The sequence below is a fragment of the Paroedura picta genome, chromosome 1, assembly GCF_049243985.1.
Source record: "Paroedura picta isolate Pp20150507F chromosome 1, Ppicta_v3.0, whole genome shotgun sequence".
Lineage (NCBI taxonomy): Eukaryota > Metazoa > Chordata > Lepidosauria > Squamata > Gekkonidae > Paroedura > Paroedura picta.
Window position 1 is genome coordinate 20,472,458 of NC_135369.1, and position 21,268 is coordinate 20,493,725.

Genomic DNA, 21,268 nt, shown 5'->3' on the forward strand with positions numbered 1-21,268 from the left:
TGCCCTTCTCATCCATGAGAGGGATGATTCCAAAATTCTGAAGGACTTTTAGCTTTCCTTTTTGAGGAGGGTGGGTTGGCTCTTTTGAACTGGGATGGAAATTAGAAATGTTCCCAGTTCTCTGTTTTGGCAGTGAACGAAATCTGCAAGCAGGCCCTGCCACATGGTATCAGCAGGTCTTGTCTCATGAATTCCAAGGTGCAGATCTGTCAGAACACAGACAGAATTGACCTTTGACACCTCCCTCCTCCACCCCCCACCCCTTACTATCCTCATACGTTCTGTTTGCTTTGGAAGGAAAAAAATATGCTGCATAAAAAGACTCCCTGACTTCGAAGGCAGCTTGCTCTCAACTGCTGTCACTGAAACGCCCGGCATTATTCATCAGTAATTAACAGTGACTAGCCACATTTTTTTAAAAATCAATTAAAATATCATTAATCAGTAAAAGCAACAGCTAGCCGAGAAAACCAATCCTGTTGGGTTAATCAGGGAACAAGAGCTGTGTCCCCCGCCCCAACCCTCACATCGGTTCTCAGCCAAAAGCCTGCATGAACGGAAAAAAAATTCACCACCTGCCTAAAACTTACCAAACTTAACTGCTGGATGAGCAGCTGTAGGGAGGGAGTTTTGGAGTCAAGGTGCTACCACAGAGGAAGCCCTTCCGTGATCACGCGTCTCACTTCTGACGGTGAGTGTCCTGCATAGTGCAGGGGGTTGGACTAGATGACCCATGAGGTCCTTTCCAACTCTATGATTCTGTGACTCTCTCTAGAAGGTCAGCTGATCAGCAGTTTCCTTGGAACTGCCTTCCTGTTGTGTTCCTCCCTTCTGCTGCTTTGGGCTATCCTTAAAACAGGCATTCCCACAGCCCTTTCCCCAGACCACTGTGCAACTTGTTATGTGGTTCTTTCAGATCACAGAGGAAAGCTGGCACTAGGCCTGTTGCAATAGCCTATCCAGGTCAATTCTGTCTGTGTTCTGACAGATCTGCACCTTGGAATTCATGGGGCAAGACCTGCTGATACCACATGGCAGGGCCTGCTTGCAGATTATGTTCACCATACAGTCCCCTTGGTTCCAGTCAGGGTTGATTGGGGCTCATGTAGGGCAGGCGGGATGAGAGAGTGGACATATAGGGTGTGCGCAGTGTCCCTGTGCCATTGACAGGGAGCTCTAGAAATTGCCAGGAATTTTATCCTAGAGTATCTGATGATTCTTAGAGCTACACTTTATCACTTCTGGATTGTCCCTAGAAGTGATGTAGTGATCTGTGTCGCTGCTGTTTTTTCTCTCCCTCCTGTTGCTGCTCCTGGATAGCAAAACTTAACCTGTGGGACTCTTGGCCAGCCTAGGCCCGTGTAATCACTTGGGCCATGCAGTCCTGATCTAGAGGGGCCAAAGGCAAGAGAAGGCAGGTAGAAGTGATGTAGAGCCCAGGCCTTGCGTGCAGAAGGCTCCAGGTTTGACAACCTCGACCAGCAGAAGATGGCACCGAGTGGCTGTTTTGTGGCAAGCATAAATAGGCCGATTGATTGTCAGGGGGGAGAGGTTCAGGCTCGACAGCTTCATGCCTTGCATTGAGCTGCCTCCCCACCCTGCTTCCATTGCCCCCTGCTCAGTTCTGCCCTCAGCAGCCACCCGGCATGCCTGATGCAATGGCTGGCCTCGGCTCACATACAAACAAGCCCTGGAATAGGGACGCCTTCCGTGAACCAGACTGCATGGAGAAAAGGGTCACTCTCGTGTGCTCATCCTGCATGCTCCGAGTGGCCGTTGTTGGCGCTGTTCTCGCTTCTGTGCTCTTCCAGTCTCCGCTTCACCTGTCCTGGTTAATGTTGGGTGCTGTGTGAATCGTGTGCTTGCAAAAGATGCTCAACAGCAAAAGAAGCTAAGATGTAGAAAGATGCTTCATTCAGTGAGAAAAGTCTGAAATTTTTTTTTGGGAGAGTGAGAGAGTGGCCTGGGAGAAGCCAGAGACAGCAGCCTAAGGCAAGAGAAGCATCTGGCTCTGAGGGGACCGGGTTCAAATCCTCACGCCACCAAGAGCCTTGCTGGTTGTGACTGTGGACCCACCACATTTTCTCAGCTTAACTTTGCCATCTGGGGCTGTTGTTCAGCCATCCTGAGTGCTTTGGAGGAAGGGCAGGGTGGAGAAAGCTCTCTGATTCCCACAGTGCAACATTAAAACAGTGCACAGTGCACAGTGATTCCCACAGTGATCAGATCTCTGATTCCCACAGTGCAACATTAAAACTGAAGGTATTCCTTCTCCTCTTGCAAATGGCCTATCGAAGCTCAGCCAATGCAGAGGGAACTTCTTATCGCCTGAGGTTTCATACATTCAGCGATGGACTTAAAATAAACAGGAGTGGGGGGGCATCTTAAAGAGCTAAGAACATTTTATCCTAGCTTAAACTTTGGATGCGATGAGTAGATTCTCTTATGCTGAAGTTCTGCAAAAACGTAAAATACCAGGGCTGGGAGAGATTCTTGACCCAGACCAAGGAGAACCCCCTGCAGAGGAGCAGCACCGGTGGTCAGAAAGGGAAACCTTGCCTGCAGGGGTGCAATCCATGCTGTCCCCTCAGGATTTGACCACTCGATATGTTGATAAAGCCGGGGGCCCGGTCAGGGAATGGATCCCTGCCATCTAATCTCTCTGAGAGGGAGCCATTCCAGAGTGGCAAACACGGACAGAGTGAGCTTTGACTCACACAAGCCTGTCCCCTGGAAAACTGCGTTGGCCTTTAAGATGCAACTGAACTCTGTAATTTTGTTTATCTGGAATCGTTCCCGAGTGGATCAAGACCTGGAAGGTAGAGGAAGGAGCTGGCAGTGAATTCTGAAAATTAACAGGGGCTCAAAAATATTCAAGGGCTCAAGGATTTGTCCTCTCCGGAGCCCCCAGCCTGTATCTCGAGGCTTGCCTGTTATTCCCCCCCCCACACACACACACACACACTCCTCCCTCCTGCCATTTAAAGGACCTGAGGTGACCTTCCGAGTGAAGAAAAGGGAGGGAGCGGACATCCCAGCCTCACCATGAAAAGAATTCGGTCTCAGATTCTCTGGGGAGGATGGGGACAGTGGTCACAGCCCCAGCTCATGTCAGCTGCAGGCGCCTGCCAGAAAAACTGGCTTCCCCTGGCTTGACGGCTTAATAATTATCTCCCTTGGCTTAGTCTGGGCTCTGTGATTCGGGAGTCGACTCATGCTGCGGAGGGGCGCAACTGTGGTCTGTGCAGCAGCAGAGCGCCTCTGTACTCGCCTTGGGAAATATGGCATCGGAGCCTGGAAATCTCCCAGGGACACTGTGGGTGTTCAGGCACCAAGACTTTACATTGCCTCTGATTTTTACCTTTCCTTCCTAGGTTGGCTTTCAAATCCTTAAAATTGGGGTTCTACACACACACACACACACACACACACACACACCAGTGCTTTCTGCCTCTCAGGTTTTATTTATTTATTAGATTTATATCCTGCCCTTTCCTGAAGGCTCAGGGCAGTTTGTCATATATAGCAGGGGTAGTCAACCTGTGGTTCTCCAGATGTCCATGGACTACAATTCCCATGAGCCTCTGCCAGCGTTTGCTGGCAGGGATTCATGGGAATTGTAGTCCACGACCATCTGGAAGACCACATGTTGACTACCTCTGTTATATAGTACTTAAGAATTATAGAGTTGGAAGGGACCTCCAGGGTGATCTGAGCAGAATCTCTGTGGCTTGCACAATTATGCAAGTGAGGCATATTTGTATCTCATTTGCTTGCACGTGTCCGGTATTCCTGCAGAAGGGCAGAGCGGTGTCAAAGGCGCTGAAGTCAATCTCCTGGCTATTGGAAATCCTAGTCTTTAGGCTGATCCTGCAGTGAGCAGGGGGCTGGATTAGATGACCTATATGGCCCCTTCCAACTCTAGGATTCTGTGACCAAACCTAGGAGAGAAGGAGTTCCTGGCTGAGTTCAGGCAGAAGACAAAACCATGGTTAGCTGGCAGAACCAAGATGCGGTTCTCAGAGAATCCTTCAAACCCTGGCTTACCTGAACAGATGTTGGTTTCACTGCCGTCCCTCTTTCTGTCACAGGGTCTCCTGACCCTGCACGGTGACAAGGGGATCAGCCAGGATTAAGGCAGGATGTATGCAGCCATGTATGATGCCAGATCATTGTTAGGCCTAACGCTGGTTGATGAAATAATTTCAAACTGCCCTTTGAGAGTTTGGTTTGACAGAGGAAGCCAGAAGCCCTCCTGCTCCCAAAGCAAGGGTGGGAAAACCTGCCCCGAAGGATGTTGCCGTGTTTTCCGCTAATACCACCTTCCCTTTCTCTCGCTTGCTTTCTCTGGCAGAACACTCAGAGGCTTGTTGTGTCTCAAGCGACACATTCTTTGACCACCCCAGTCGTTTCCGTGGCTACTCCGAGTCTCCTGACACAGGGCTTGCCCTTCTCGGCCATGCCCACGGCATATAACACAGGTAAGCCCCACAGAGCATTGTCTGCACGAGCTTCGGATGGAGCGGATGGGTCATTTCTCCCCTCCCTGCCTTGAAATGGAGGCCCATCTTGGCGATGCATTCCTATGTGGAAAAGAGTCTTGCCCATTGAGAACCCGCTCGCTTAGCTAAATCGTATGTTTGCATGCCGGTGTTCTCAGCAGAGGGTTCCATAAACAAGGTAAAGCACTTTTCGTAGCATTAATGCGTTTCCCAGTGACGCACGTCTTCTCAGAATGCGAATGTGACCAAAGGACAACAGCTTCAGTTTCTTCCTTGTAGCTTCTAGGGACAGGCTTGATCTGAGTTAGAACCCACTGATTTGTCTTTTTGGTGATCCACAATGTCCGGAAAACCCTCCTCCAGTACGTTGCAAAGGAGTCGGCTTTCTTAGCCGTCCTTGTTGTGCTCCAGGATAAAGAATGGTGTTTTTTGAGGCAGGGAGGGAGAGGGAAGAGTCTTTAGAATTAAGGACTAGAAGCCTGAAGGGGACACGGAGCATGATGGAGATCCAGCAGAAAGTCTCAAAAAGAATGGAATGGAATGAGGCGGGAAGATGAACACGCCTTGTTTAATTAGCAGATGTGGCCTAGCATCTGTCTGCTTGCGAGCGATGTTTTTCTCAGGGCGGCGGCAGATCATGCCGGTTCTCTTGGTCATTGTTGCCATAACTCACAAATAGATGCTTGGGGAGAGAGGGGGCTCAATCTTTGGGTTCGCGGTGGGTTCCTTTTCTCTGCAAGGGAGCCATCTACCAATACAGGTACCTGGAGATGTCTCTGCAGCTGATGGAGAGTTGGGTTCTGTTTGGTTTTGCAGGGTGTGCTGATGCTGTTAGCAGTAGGAAGTGGCAGAAATTCGGTAGGAGCAAGAGGCACATTTAGTTAGTTTAGTTTAGCTTATTGGATTTTTAGACCGCCCTCCCAGCAAGCTGACTCAGGGCGGTGTGTGGAAAATATAAAAGACACAATCACAGCAGATTGAAATTTAAAATTAATTTAAATAAACAGCAACAGGCTAAAACAGCAACGATACTGCCGTAAAGTGTCTGTTGTGGGTGTTGAGTGCTCCCAGAAATTTAGGATGATTTGGGAGTGACTCAGTGCACAGATAGATGGACAGATGAGTGAATAGACGAGTGGGTGGGGCCATAAATAGGTAGATGTTAGCTTTGGCCCCCAACCAGAAACCTGCCGGAAGAACCTTACAATCTTCGCATTTATTGATGCGTAGGCACATGGGGAAGGCACTGGCAAACCACCCCGTATTGAGTCTGCCATGAAAACGCCAGAGGGCGTCACCCCAAGGGTCAGACATGACCCGGTGCTTGCACAGGGGATACCTTTACCTTTAGGCACCTAAAGGGTTTATTTATTTATTTACATTTTTATACCACGCTTCCATACGGCTCTGGGTGGTTTACATCGAACATCATAGAACAGAATAGTTATAACAACAATACGTTATAACAATATATGACAACTAACAATTGTAACATAACATGTCAGCCAGAACAGGTCCAAGCGGTTCATCAGAGAATACCAGCGGGTGGCTTGCCTTGCTCCTAGGAGAGCTGCCCACCAACCAGCCGGCATTGATCATCGCTCCTGTTGGATTTCCATTATTTCCTACTTCTGTGTTTCCCAACCGGTGGTTTGGGAACCAAAAGCAGATTGTGAAGCCTCTGCACGTGGGTTCCAAACCAGCCGCCCACAATGGGCATCTCTGGCCTTGCCATTACTCTTGGCACCAAGATCTGACCCTGGACTCAGTGTTTTCCACACTGAGTTGGTATTTTTTTTCCTTCACTCCGTGCATAAGTTGATCAAGTAAACTGAGGATCAATAGAATGAGTGAGACTCTTAAGAGGAGATTAGAGGGAGTAATAGAGAAGGAGATGGTGGTCGGAGGCTGGAATATAACCTCCATGTGGACAGACCATGCATGTGGGAATGCTGCTTACTTGAGGTTAGAACCTAAGAGGAGCCATGTTGGGTCAGGCCAGTGGCCCATCTAGTCTAGCACCTTGTCACACAGTGGCCAAAACCCGGGGGCCATCAGGAGGTGCGCCAGCGTTCGCTGGCAGGGGCTTGTGGGAATTGTAGTCCATGGACATCTGGAGGGCCGCAGTTTGACTACCCCTGCGTAATAGCCATTGATGGACCTCTGCTCCAGATGTTTATCAATCCCCTCTTTGAAGCGGCCTGTAGCCACCAACACTTCCTGTGTAAGAACATAAGAGGAGCCAGGTTCTTAGTGGGGGCACCTGCAACTTTTTGCGTGACGTTTGTCAGATTCTCAAAACCACCTGGTTAGTTAGCCACTGCACAAAATGGAAGGCTGAACTAGGTGGATGCCCTTGGGCCGAAGGAAACTTGGACCTGTGGGTCACCGTAATGAAGAGCCTGGGATCTGCCGTCCTCCTTTATGGTGGAGACGCCCTGCCCCCATCCCACCCACCCACACCCACCCCGGATAGTTGTGCTGCTCGTATTACAGGCATCTCCCAGTTTGTGCGGAAGCCAAGGTCCATCTACGGGGGCTGCAGCTCAGTGGCAGAGAACCTGCACAGAAGGCAGAAGGTCCCAGGTTCTGTCCCTGGCTTCTCCAGTAAAAGGGTCAGATGATATGAAAGACCTGCAACCTTTGGAGGTCCACTGCTGCTCTGAGTGGACAGTACTGTCCCCGATGGGCTGAGTCAGTGTAAAGGAGCTTCATGTCTTCACCATGCAGGCCGCTGCCAGTGCCGTTTAATTGGAACAGCCGTCCAGTTTGCAAAAGTGGGATGCCGCCCCTGTATTCATATCTTTCCCCAGCCACCTGCCCCACAGTATCTTGACACTCAGCATAGTGAGCTTTGGAACTCTGATGGGTGGAAATCTTGGCTCCCGATGAGAGAAGGTATCTGAGCACTTTTTATCAGTGGCTGATCCCAGTTCGGGTCAGGGATGTGGAGTGAAGCAGGTTTAAGCCTCCCCACTCCCCACCCACGCAAACTGTGTGCTAAGTCAGATGACACACGTTGATGGCCTGCGTGTTGCCTGCGTGTTTCCTGTAACAGGGCAAATACCAGGGGCCATTTCGCACGGCTTAAAAATAGCACAATGGTTGCTAATTGAAAACGCTACTAATTTGGCATTACCCACGACGTCGTAGACAATCTGCAACACTCCTGAAACCGATCAGCAAAAAGCGCTTCGTTTTAGCGCTTTCAGGGGAATCCAGAAAAGTGGATTCACCCTCCGGATAGCGATACACTCCTGCAACCAATCTGCAACACTAGCGCTAAAGACCTGTGCGTTACCATTGTTGCGGGTTCTTCAAAGTCCCTCCTCCTGAGCCTGTCCTCCAAACTTCCGGCGAAGCGATCGCCATTTTTTTTTCTCGGAGCGAGCGGGGATAAACGCACCGGTGAGCCTCTTTCTGTTTAGAGGCTTCCCTGGCTTCAGTCCTTCACCATTAGTCACTAAGCACAAACCACATAAAAGCCCGTTTGCTGAAATAAAGTCCCTTTATTTTTTACACATTAATTCAGCCCAAAATCGGGGCCGTGAGAGGGGGGGGGGATTTTTTTTTTATCACTCGAGGCAGCGTGCCAACGATCATACAATCAAACGACAGCTCACATTAGGCAGCTGGATGGGTCTCTCCGTTGCAAGGAATCTACCTAGATTCGTTGCTATGGGTCTGTTTTTTTTTTTTTTAAACCTTTCTTAAAGGGAAAGGGGCTGTTTGGGAGCATGCTAACGGCTGCCCATTGGCTGCTTGACGGCCAGGGGCGGGACGAGCTTGGCAATAGCGCTTCCTTTCTAGCGATTTCTGCCGAGACCGGAAGCCTGTGGGAAACGCTAAAAAACGCAACTGATTCCACTACAAAGCCAGGTGTGCAAAACAACGAATTCCACTATTTTAAATGGCGATTTTTCATTCAGTGACCAATTTGCAACAAAGATCCCCGTGCGAAATGGCCCCAGCTCTTGTTGGAAGGGGGCGCTGTGGTCCTGATCTGACTGTCTCACAGCCTCTGTTACCCACTGAAATTGCTCAGGAGAGCCATTCTTTTGAATTAATTTCATCCCATTGCTTCTGGCCCGTCCCTCCGGGGCAAGAGAGAACAATTCTGCTCCATCCATTCCTAAGCTTACGCCCCTGTCTACTGTACTCAAGCAGGATAAGTTTGTTTTATCCCAAAAGTAGGTATCTCAATAGCTTATTAGCCGTGATAGCCAAATGTGACCCCCTTGTTCTGGTGGGAAGAACCATGACCTTTAACTTATGGGCTTCCCGAAAGCATCTGAGTCCTTTCTTTGTGAAACAGGATGCTGGACTCAGTGGACCTCTTTGGTTTAATCCAGCAGGCCCTTCTGAAGTTCTTCTATTTTTCTTACAACAGTCTGAGGGGGAAGGGGTGCCCTGCATTTCCCCAGCGAATTTTGCAGCTGTTCAGTCTTTGCTTTGGAGCAAGATCTGACAGCTGAGGGTGTGTGCCTGTGTGTGTGTGCCTGTGTGCATGCATGCATGGGGGGGAGGGGCGGACAGAAACTGCAGACACCCAAAGCAAGAATGGGAAAGGACCAGACAGCTGAGCCCCCCTCCCACCCAAAAAATAGGGTTTCATTGTGTTCACGTCAAACCCAAAGGGACAATATTATGGAACCGCCTTCAGGGGAGGGGGTAGGGGAATCTGTGTGGAGACTGACAGTTTCTGGTGAAAAGAAAATTTTCTCCTCTGTCAAAAATGTGCAGATTTGTCTTTCGAGGTTTTTATTGCAAACGTCCAGGGGACTCCCATTTTCTCCTTGTTCTGGGCGTCCCACGTAAGAAGATACCAACCCAGTTTCTGTTGCACAAAAGCTCTTCTTTAATGTTAAGGTGGCAGAGAGAAACTTTCGGTGTTGAAACATGAACAGAGTAAAACGGTTGATTTCCCTTTCCCACCCTGAAAAAGGAGGTGGGGTACAAGTAATTGTAAACATAAATTATGCAGAAAAACTGGCCTGAAACTTACGGACACTGCCCCCCTCCCCCCCTTCCCGGTCAGATTTTCTATTATTTTATTCCTGGCTTGGGAGAGTATTCTTTTCTCTACAACAGTCTCATGCTGCTTGACTAACCAACAAGTGGCTTCTAAGAAATGCATAAGAAGCACTTTTTATTTTATTTATTTGGTGTATTGGTTAGGAGTGCAGACTTCTAATCTGGCATGCCATGTTGAATTCTGCACTCCCCCACCTGCAGCCAGCTGGGTGACCTTGGGCTTGCCACTGCACTGATAAAGCTGTTCTGACCGAGCAGTGATATCAGTGCTCTCTCAGCCTCACCCACCTCACAGGATGTCTGTTGTGGGGAGAGGAAAGGGAAGGCGAAAGGGAAGGTGATTGGAAGCCGCTTTGAGACTCCTCTGGGTAGAGGAAAGCGGCATATAAGAGCCAACTCTTCTTCTTCTTCAGTAATACCCGGGCTCTCTCAGCCTCACTTCCCTCACAGGAGTTCCAAGTCACTATTGTCGATTCAGACTGGCTGTGGCTCTCCAGGTTCTCAGGCTGAGATCTTTTGCCTCTTCTAAGGCCTGGTTCTTTAACTGGATTCAACCTGGGATCTCCTGCATGCAAAGGTTCTTCCACTGAGCCACAGCCTCTTCCTGTGACAGACCGTCTCTGAGCACAGAGGGTCCGAGCAGTCATCGTAGCTAGTAGCTGTCAACCAGCCTCCCCTGTGAATCCGTTCCGTTTCTTTTTTAACAACACTGGCACTAGTTGCTGCTTGCGCTTTGGTGGTCGTGGTGGGGATGGTTGAGCCATTTTCGGTGAGGAAGGGTGGAGGATGTGCTGAACTACGCATTTCGTTTGTGCGTGTGAATATGTACAACGATATAGTTGTACATATGTACAACTATATGTACAATATGTACAATGATATCAAGTACAACGATATAGGCTAGATATCAGGAAAAAAATTTCCCAGTCAGAGTAGTTCAGCAGTGGAATAGGCTGCCTAAGGAGGTGGAGAGCTCCCCCTCCCTGGCAGTCTTCAAGCAAAGGTTGGATACACACTTTTCTTGGATGCTTTAGGATGGTTAGGGCTGATCCTGCGTTGAGCAGGGGGTTGGACTAGATGGCCTGTCTGGCCCCTTCCAACTCTATGGTTCTGTGATTCTATGATTCTATGTATGTGTAGACCAGGCTTTCTCAGCCAGGGTTCTGTAAAAGACACATGTGTAGACCAGGCTTTCTCAACCAGGGTTCTGTAAAGGCCTGGAGTGTCTGGACCGCTCTGGAGGGGTTTCCCGAATGAATGGGAGTTAGTGAATTTTTAATATATAAGTGGGGCGGGATCCTGCCTTTGCATTTGAAACTCTGTAGAGCGTTGCTCCATACCAGGGGTAGTCAAACAGATGTCCATGGACTACAATTCCCATGAGCCTCTGCCAGAGGGACATCTGAAGGGCCGCAGTTTGACTACCCCTGCTTCATACCAATATCAGCAGTCCATGGATAAGACTGACTTTCTGGTATTTGTGTTCAGTCCTTGCCAGCAGCTGCAGAACAATATGCCCATGCTCTTACAGATGTGGCACCAACCCCTATCCCCACCCCGCTATTACGAAGTCTTTTGCTGAATTGGCACTTCATGATGGCACTTACATGCAGACACACCCTGCTCCATTGGCATGAAAATGTATCCATGTGGGTCTCACTAATAGCACTGGTGTACACTGACCCCCGGAACGAGGACGTTTTTCAAGAGCAAAGCAGTGGATGGCACGGAATCAGTGAACTGATTGGTGTGATGTCCATTTTTTTAAAAAAAAGCAGAAGACAAAGCCAACTTCTTTGGGGTTGGGGGAGCTTGGTCTGTTTAGCTTAGAGAGGAGATGACTGAGAGGGGATCTGATAACCATCTTCAAGTATTTAAAAGGCTGCCATATGATAGAGCAGAGTTGTTCTCTCTTGCCCCGGACCAGAACCAATGGGATGCAATTAATTCAAAAGAAATTCCGTCTAAACATCCGGAAGAAGTTCCTGACAGTTCGAGCGGTTCCTCAGTGGAACAGGCTTCCTCGGGAGGTGGTGGGTTCTCCATCTTTGGAGATTTTTATACAGAGGCTGGATAGCTATCTGACAGAGAGGCTGATTCTGTGAAAGCTCAAGGGGGTGGCAGGTTACAGTGGATGAGCGATTGGGATGTGAGTGTCCTGCATAGTGCAGGGGGTTGGACTAGATGACCCAGGAGGTCCCTTCAAACTCCATTGTTCTATGATTCTATGATTCTGTGGCTACATAAACCTGCAAAATATTTCTAAACTTCTCTGGGGGCAGACCATGCTACTGGATCTCAAGGACGTGGCTGGCTCATTCGATTTACTTGTTCCCATACTGAGGGACTCCTTGCGCAGCTGCTAGTCTCCCTGCGGAGGCTTCTCTGACAATAGGCAGCCCACGGGAGGAGGCTGGCTGAGTGGTGAAGCTCACGCTCAGTCCTTTTGGTCTCTAGTTTAAAAGCTTTCTGATGGCTCATGGTGGGGAAGACCTTTCTCTGCTTGAGAGCCCCACGCAGGCCCTGCCAGCTTGGTGTGACTGTGTTCATTGTGTTGCCACATGCAGGGCTTAGCTGTTAGCACTCTTTTCCAGTTCTTCCAATCCCTTTACCTTTAGAAAGGGAGTCTTGGCACCTGCCACTCTGGGAGACGGATAACCTTGTGAGATGGCCCCTTGGACTGGTAGGGGAGGGCTGTGATCACAGAGTGGAACTCCCAAGAACAGAGACAGTGTACCTTAAAAGGTTAAAGGTAAAGGTTTCCCCTGTGCAAGCACCGAGTCATGTCTGATCCTTGGGGTGACATCCTCCAGCGTTTTCATGGCAGACTCAGTACGGGGTGGTTTGCCAGTGCCTTCCCCAGTCATTACCGTTTACCCCCCAACAAGCTGGGTACTCATTTTACCGACCTCGGAAGGATGGAAGGCTGAGTCGACCTTGAGCTGGGTGCTGGGATTGAACTCCCAGCTCAATGGACAGAGCTTCAGACTGCATGTCTGCTGCCTTACCACTTTGCGCCACAAGAGGCTCATTTTACCTTAGTATACCTCAGTGTACTTTAGCAGTGGACAAATGACAGAAGAAAGTAGGGATGCCACCCTTTAGGGGGGACCGGGGGATACCTTGGAATCATACAGCTCATCCCCAGATAACAGAGACCAGTTCCTCTGGAGAAAACAAATGCACTGAGGTCCCTGTCCCCCCCCCCTCTCCAGATCTCTAGGAGCTTCCCAGCCTGGATCTGGCAGCCATTCCCACCCCCACTTCCTGCTGGTGGCCAGGGGGGACGTGGCATCCCTAGGAGAAAGCCATCATCGACCCTGCCCTGTCTGGGAGCTTTCCAGAAGCATCTGGCTTGGGTGTGCTTGGAAATAGGATGCCGGACCAGACGGTCTGATGTAGCCAGGCATTTTTCGATGTTTTTATGAGTGTGACGTCGCAGGCGCGCATGACTGGTTCGCCACCACAGCCCTGGGGGCAGCAGCGTGCAGGTTTCTTTGGTGGCAGCCATGCGGCCAGGCAGTCATGTGACTAGCCCCTAAGGAGCCGGTTCTCCCTCCTTTCCGTTCAGTATACAGCAAGGCCTGTTTTTCTGCCTGATGTTGGTGGCTGTGTGCAACAGCCCCATCTAGTGGCACACAATTTTATTAACATTTTCCTTTCTGTCACCTCCCCCCCCCCCCTTCAAACGAAAATCTTTTAGGCTTTCTTTGTGTCTGTGTTCACGTCGTGTGGTGTACTCAGCTACAGGAATTAGGACTCTTGGGTGGTGAGGGTGTGCGTGCACATGAGCCGTCTGGGGTTGCTCTTGACCTGGGGCTCACATCCCTTTGCAGTGCAACACACTTCTCTTTGCCCTGAAACGGGGGTACCGACCCAGCTGTGGCCTTTGTGTGTGCGTCTGCCAGTTTCTAAAATAGCAGAAGAGGCAAGGGCACCCTTGTGACCAAAACCCACGTTATGAACCCGAGCCATTGAGAGACCGGAGTCCCCTTCGTCAGGCGCACAGAGCGTTTCACAGAGCCTTAAGCCCTCTGTTCCCTTTCAGACTATCAGCTGACAAGTGCAGAGCTGTCATCCCTCCCAGCTTTCAGCTCACCGGGAGGACTGTCTCTTGGCAACATCTCTGCTTGGCAACAGCAGCAGCAGCAGCAGCAACAGCAGCAACAGCAGCAGCAGCAACAGCAGCAGCATCTGGTTCCTGTATCGTTAAGCAACCTAATGTAAGTGCATTGTAATAGATTGCAAGTGGCACTGGGTGGTACAGATTGCCCCGAACCTTGCTTGGGAGCAAGCGAGGGATCATGACTCAGCCCAAGAAGCAGAGCCAGAATCCTGCTCCTAACGGAGGCCGGCCAGATGCTTCGGAGGAGATCTCCCCCAGAGTCCCCTGTGGTTTCCGTCCAGGCAAGTGGTGTTCTGAGGTGTACTGCGCCTGAACACGGAGGCTTCCATCCATGGTTCTTCAGTTTGGTGTAGTGGTTAGGAGTGCAGACTTCTAATCTGGCATGCCAGGTTCGATTCTGCACTCCCCCACATGCAGCCAGCTGGGTGACCTTCGGCTCAACACAGCACTGATAAAACTGTTCTGACCGAGCAGTGATATCAGGGCTCTCTCAGCCTCACCCACCCCACAGGGTGTCTGTTGTGGGGGGAGGAATGAGAAGGCGACGCCTCCTTCGGGTAGGGAAAAGCGGCATATAAGAACCAACTCTTCTTCTTCTTCTTGTTCTTCATGAAATGAGAAGAATTCTGTGGTATGGGAACAACAAGGGTCCATCTAGCCTAGGGTCTGTTCTCCAGGACTGGCCACCCAGATTATTTTGGGATGCCCACAAAACAGGGTATGAGGGTAACAGCCCTCCGTTGCATCTGCTATTCAGGGATGCACTGCTTTTGGACATGGGTGTTTTGTTTTTTCTTCTTTCATTCTCTGAATGTTCACTTCTGAATGCAAGTTGTAGGGAGACAAACGACCAGATAAGCCTCACTGGGCTTCCCTTGGTGGAGGGAGGACCCAGCCTTGTTCTTTTTTTTTTTTTAATGTTCTTCTCCGCTATGACAACTGAGTGAAACTTCCATGTTCCCATGCAGTCTACCTCTGGATACCAGTCTACCTCTGGATACCAGTGACTACAAAGAACTAGGAGGGTTGTTGTCTTTGTGCTCTTAGGCTCTGGCAGGGGACCGGGTGTGGTGGTCTAGAAAGATCACTGGCCTGATCCAAAGGGCTCTCCTGAAAAAGTTACTCTGAACCCTAGAATTTCAGGCTTTCTTCTCTAGCCGAATGAGACAACGTTGAATCTTAACACATCTTTGATACTATGAACACAGCAAGAGAAAATATAGGCAGAAGTGGTATTCTGTGACTTTCTGAAGACCGACATTTGGACCCCTTTTATTGAGACATTCACCTCCTCTTAACGTTTTACAGAAGATTGGAGACCTCCTCGCCACGTGTCCCATTTCTGCTGCAGGGATGGCTGCCTAAACCTCATTTTCTCACTCGCCAGAGGATTTATTCCCGTTCCTGTATTGATTTACATATGCAAGAGCCGGTCTCTGGATGATTTAAAAGCCAAGAGGGCTATTTTGACAAAGCAGTACTAGGAAAATGGAAGCGCCTGGGAGAATATTCCCAGATTCTAGGGCAGGGGTAGTCAACCTGTGGTCCTCCAGATGTCCATGGACTACAATTTGCGTTTGCTGGCAGAGGCTCAGGGGAATTGTAGTCCATGAACATCTGGAGGATCAGAGGTTGACTACCCCTGTTCTAGGGAACCGTGGGGAGGGAGTAGCCCCTGAAGAATCTCTCAGCTTTATCCTGCCCTTCTTCCAAGCCCTTGTCTTTCTCATCTTCTCTGTTTTATCATCACACAACCCTGTGAGGTAGGTCTTCCGGTGTGCAGAGCTGGGGAGGAAGGGGTTGAACCTGCATCTTCCAAATCCTAGAACAATCATTACACGATAAGTCATTACACAATATCAGCAGTTCATCTCCCCAGGTGGGCAAAAACAAAGCCAAGGACAAGAGACCAGTAAGGTGGAACACTGAGAGCATAGGAAGAGAGATGCCAGCTGTGCTAGGATTCAGAATTGTTTCAGAGCAGCTTCTTTTGGTTGAGCGGGGAGAGCAGTAGATAAAGGATCTGAGAAAGGTGAAATTTCAGAGCTGAGCTGAGCTGCCCTTCTGCACCCTCCCAGCTTCAACCTCTCCACTGTCACCAGCAGACATTTCTGAATGTGCCCCTGGCACGAAGCTGTTGCTGGAGCAGAAGAGCCACTGAGGCCACCAGATCTGACTTCTGACCCGCAAGCGGGTGATGGATCGGGCGCTTATGTAAGCGGCTCAGCAGAACTACCAGACTGATTTTAGCTCAGTGGCAAAGGCACTCCTTGTTGTCCTTAAGAGGGTGGGGCAGATTAGTTGTCACCAAGGGCCGAGTCAGAAGCACATCTGTAGCCAGAGGATGACCGGTCCTTGGTGGGTTTCAGAGATGAGTGGTGTCGGAGTCAGCGATGGGAAGGGCTGCCAAGTACAGCCTACTTATGGCGACTTGTAGGGTTTGCAAGGCGAGAGACTACCAGAGGTTGCTGACTTCTCTGTAGCGACCCTAGACTTCTTTGGTGGTCTCCGATCCAAATGCTAACCAGGGACAACCCTGTTTAGCTTCTGAGTTCTGATGAGACTGGGCCAGCCCGCTAGAATACACTTTTTGCAGATGGAAGATCCCAGGTTCACCCCCTTTTACCTCTCTAATTGATGGGGCTGAGAAAGACCTGCGATAGCCTCTGCCCATCGGAACAGGCTAGGGGTGGGCAAACTGTGGCTCTCCAGAGGTCCATGGACTATAATTCCCATGAGCCCCTGCCAACAACAGAGCCACAGTTAGCCCACCCCTGGGCTATATATGGTGTTGGGCAGACCAGATGGCTGACTCTGGATGAGACGGATGCATCTTTCAGATTAAGGCATGTCCCTGGACTCGATGTGCATTGTGCTCAGTTGCTGTGGACGTGCCACATTTTGAATCCTAACAAGGGCAGGGAGGGACAGTTTTAAATACACACGTGAACACACGAAGCTTCCTTCTACTGAGTCAGAACATGGCCGACCCCCACCTCCACCCCTGATCAGTATTGTCTACTCAGACTGGCAGCAGCTCTCCTGGGTCTCAGGCGGAGGTCTTTCATCCCATGTGCCATCTTTTAACTGGGGCTGGTGGGGATGGAACCTGGGACCTTCTGCCTGCAAGGTGGAGGCTCTGTCTCTGAATCACTGTGCCTTCCACACATGTAGTCTTTAAAAACTTTGACTACCCCTGCTCCAGTACGTTAGTCGAGAGAATGGGGACTACCACAGAGGAAGCCAGAATCCCAAAATTTTGAAGCATATTTCCCCATTTTTCCCCTTGAGGGAAAACCAGATGAGTTTTTTTTTGGGGGGGGGGGTGGAAATATCTACAATACTTAACAGTTAAATTTAAGCAGCACCTTCAAGATCAATGTTTTTATAGCATAAGCTTTCAAGCATAGGCTCTCAAAAGCTCCTACCTCTCAAATCTTGTTGGTTTCTGAGGCACTCCCAGACTCGAATCTAGCCAGCAGAACTTCCCTTCCTCTAGAACAGGGGTAGTCAAACTGCGGCCCTCCAGAAGTCCATGGACTACAATTCCCAGAAGCCCCTGCCAGCAAATGCTGGCAGGGGCTTCTGGGAATTGTAGTCCATGGACATCTGGAGGGCCGCAGTTTGACTACCCCTGCTCTAGAACCTACGCCTGTTTTGCTGCTTTCATAACAGAAAACGGAATCACTTATACAAAATGAGATTGTTTTAGTTAATTAATGTTTACTTTTTAAATAACATTTAATATTTAAATTAATATTTATGGAATTTATGTTAGTACCTTAGTTTCCCACAAGCAGAATTGCAGCAGATCCTAATTTTCAATGGATTTTTAAAAAATTACTCCGAATTTTTTTACTGTATACGAGCCCATAAAATCTTGCGTTCAGAAGCACTTCACTCATTTCAAAGGAGGAAAAGCATATTCTGTAGAAATCCCCCCTCCCACACCCTGTTCCCCCCTAGTCCCAGTGTTTCCATTGGAAAGTCCTTGAAAATACCCTTTTCGAATTGTCTGGGCCTTCACATCTCTACCCCATACATGGATGTTTTTATATAGTTAATCCTTATTTTTTCAAAAGGTCCTATTAAAGATCAAACCCCCAAACAGAAATAAATTTTAAAAACCCAATGGTAGTGGGAAGTCTACAGAAAAGCATGTTTAAAAAGGTTTTCAAATATCTAAAAACATTGGGGGCGGAGCCTGATTTGGGCAGGGTTTGAGGAGGGGATGGACTTCAGTGGGGCATAAAGCCACAGAATCCACCTTCCAATTTTCACTGAGAGATCTTTGTCACCTGGAGATCAATTGTAACAGCAGGAGATCTCCAGCCACTACCTGGAGGTTGGCAACCCTGGCCCATGCACAGTGTTGTCTATATGGTCAAATGGCTCACTGGATTGGAATTTATCTTTCCAGCGTGCTCGTATGTTTTTAAGCAATGGCTGTTCTTAGAGATGGTACCCCAAGAAGAAGGGAGTCTGAGGAAACATCTCTAGCCCCAAGGAGCATTCTGGGAGATGCCATTTGGCAAGACTGCCTAGCCTTTAGGCTGAGTCATCAGTGGCACCTTGAAACTTGGACAGCAAAGCTTGGAAAACCTAGTATGATAGCTTATTTGCTTTAGGCTGATCTTGCGTGGAGCAGGGGGTTGGACAAGATGGCCTGTATGGCTCTTTCGAACTCTATGATTTGATGATTTTATGAGTGCAGTAGCTCCATAGAGAACTTTTGGAGTATAAGCTTTGGGAAAGGGTGGCCAAACTGTGGCTCCCCAGATGCCCAGATTCCCATGAGCCCATGGGCTCATGGGAATTGTAGTCCATGGACATCTGGAGGGCCGCAGTTTGACTACCCCTGCTTTAGAGAGTCAGAAGAGAGTGTTGAGTTGTGAAAGATTATTACTCCCCCCCCTTCCCCAATTCTGTTAGTCTCTGAGGTGCTCCTGGACTTGAACCTGTTCTGCAGCAGTCTGACGTGGCTTCCCTCTGAAGCTATCCCGACCGGGTTGGACCTCGTTCTAACGCTGCCTCTTTCTTCTTGTGTGTGTGTGTTTGTGTCCCTGTTGTGTCTCCCCTCCCCAGACAAGGAAGCCACCTGTCCCATGCCACCACATTGACCATCAACACCAACCCAAACATCAGTATCAAGTCGGAGCCCGTCTCGCCCAACCGGGAACGCAACACAGCCACGCCGCTCTCCTCCTTCCCCCACCAGGCCCGCCACGAGCCCACGGGACGTTCACCCGTCGACAGCCTCAGCAGCAACGCCAGTTCCTACGAGGGCAACGAGCGGGAAGACCAGGCTCGGGCTGACTTCAGCTCCACTCTGGGCCTCTTGAGACCCACCACCGAGGCCGAGGGGGAGAACTCGTCCGTAAAGCGCATGCGGCTGGACGCTTGGGTAACATAACTGACTCCCCTTGTGGCCCAGCTCCCTCCTCCTCCCAGGGCTGCTTTTGGCTCCCACGTTACACGGTGTGCGTGGGGGGCGGGAGGAGGCGGGAGTCGGGGGAAACGAGGAAGGGAGTTGGGGGAGGAGGGCGGGGGAGGCTCGGGGAGGCGTGGGTGGGGGCGGGAAGGGGGCTTATTATAAACTGCCTGAGAAATAGCTTTAGGATTTTGTAGGCGTCCGTTCTAGCGCAGCAGGTGACCATTATGCAGTACAAAAAAGAGACACCGGAGGATCTTCCGGAGCGTCCCTAAAACTCGAATTATAGATCCCTCACCAATAACCGGACACTCTCAGAGGCACCGGGTACCGCTTGACTCTCACGCTGTTCCTGGGCTTTCCCGAAACCAACAAAATTAAAACTTCTAGCGTGGAAGGGGGAAGGGAATCGGACACTGACGGTGAAGGCAGGCGGACTGGGGGGCGGGGGGGGGGTGGATGCTGCAGAGAAAGGGGCTAGGTGAGAAATTGGGGTAGAACACGCCTGATACACGGTCAGTCCTAATTTTGGAAGAAGAGTGCCTTTGGATGTCAGAGAGGTTTCAAAGAACTGGAAGAGAGCTTTTCTCCAGAGGCTTGGGGTGGTGGGGCTACACCAGGGCTGCCTCCAGAAATGGGGGATCGAGGAGCATTGCTTTAAACTGGGGGTGGGGAGGTTTTCTTCTTGCTCAGCCCCACGTGGTGGGCAGAAGGGTCAAAACCCTCCGTGGGACTAACCTCACCTGCTTTGTGCCTCACCTAGCAGCGGCTGGGGTGGCATGAGGTGGAGGGCGGGGAGGGGAAACGTAGGTAATAAATTAGTTTATCCAGGTCAGCCCAGGCTGAAGACATGCAATAGCTTTAAGAGAGTTGACTCTCTAACACAGCATTTCCCAAACCTTTCATACCTTTTTCTGGATTACAGTCGGAAGCCACCCTTCATTTGGATGCTCAACAAGGCAGGCAGGCAGACATTCTCACAATCGGCTCCTCCTACAAAGGATGTTTCCCCCAGGCTTCAGGATCACCCTCATTGCTGTGGCTTCCTGGCATCCCATTCTCCCACTTCCCCCAATAAATCAGGGCTCAGGGCTTTGAACCGTGGCTTCTGGGTGGTGGGAATGTTTCTCGAGTTTGTTTCTCCTCGTACCTGCCAGCTGCAATCTGGGCTGCCTCAGGGAATCCTGGTTCATCTTCCTACCCTGCATGGGATGGCGCCACGCAGCTCTATATTGCCAGGGGAGGCGAGGGGTATACTCTATGCCAGGCCTTTTTGCTCCCAGGGGCTGTATCTTGGGCGCATCCAGCACAGCAGCCATGAAGGTATTCTTGGCCCTTTCTTGTGGCACACTAGCATGCTTCAGCCCACAGTGAAAGCTGCTAGCCTCATTGCTGGGTAGACTAACCCCAGTTGTCTCCGGGCGACAAAGAGAGGGATGCACTGAAGATGAAGGGGAGCAGGCAGCGAGTTGACCATAGCAATGTTTGCCTTGTTTTGAGAGTGATCCTGATCCCCGTGCTCTTTATTGGATGGGTTTTTCCCCAACACTTAACTGAGTTTGTGCAGTTGGTCTTTGCTGTCGCACTCTGGCACGTGTCCCCTTCACAAGGTAGCGTATCTTCAGACGTTTCCAAAGCGTAGGTAAATGTGGAACGTGGTGAGTTGCATCTCGGAGGAGGGACACTAAAGAGACTCGGTCCTCTTTAGCGTGTGGAGATCTTTACTTCAGGCTGTTGGGCCCCCATTCACACATTACACAGCACCAAGCCCGGGCTTGCTGCTGGGTGTACACTTGTCAAAAAGCTGTAGTGGATCCTGGTGCTCTGTATCATGCGTTTATGTCAGCGCAACTGTTTGTCACATGTTTTCTGTAGGGCTGAGGGAGTATTAGTCAATTGTGTGTGGTTTAGTCAATTAATTCGTTGATTAATTGATTCAGTATGCATAAATTTGCATGTGAGCAATAGTTCTGAAGGAAAAAAGGTATGCTTTCTTAATTTCTGGATGAAGCATACATGGGTTGAAACAGGCATCAATTTAGAAGAGGCATTCCCTATTCTGGAAGTAGAGGTGTTCCCCTTTTGGGGAGAAGAGGCATTCTTTCTGTAAGGGGCATCTCCACTTCTATGTCCCTCTTTCTGATTTGCAAGAAGAGGCGTCTTAGAAGAGGTATT

At 49.9% G+C, this 21,268-nt stretch overlaps 1 protein-coding gene across 10 annotated transcripts in view; it reads left to right on the forward strand.

The window, feature by feature from the left end:
* Nucleotides 1-19,197, forward strand: part of MEF2D (myocyte enhancer factor 2D) — a 203,601-nt gene extending 184,404 nt beyond the window's left edge. For all 10 annotated transcript variants that reach the window (XM_077325471.1, XM_077325489.1, XM_077325425.1 and 7 more), the window contains 3 exons: nucleotides 4,355-4,481; nucleotides 13,585-13,759; nucleotides 18,748-19,197. In XM_077325471.1, the coding sequence (XP_077181586.1) occupies nucleotides 4,355-4,481; nucleotides 13,585-13,759; nucleotides 18,748-19,075 (630 nt within the window). In that variant the 3' untranslated portion in view covers nucleotides 19,076-19,197. The remainder of the gene's footprint in view (nucleotides 1-4,354; nucleotides 4,482-13,584; nucleotides 13,760-18,747) is intronic.
* The last annotated feature ends 2,071 nt before the right edge of the window (nucleotides 19,198-21,268 follow it).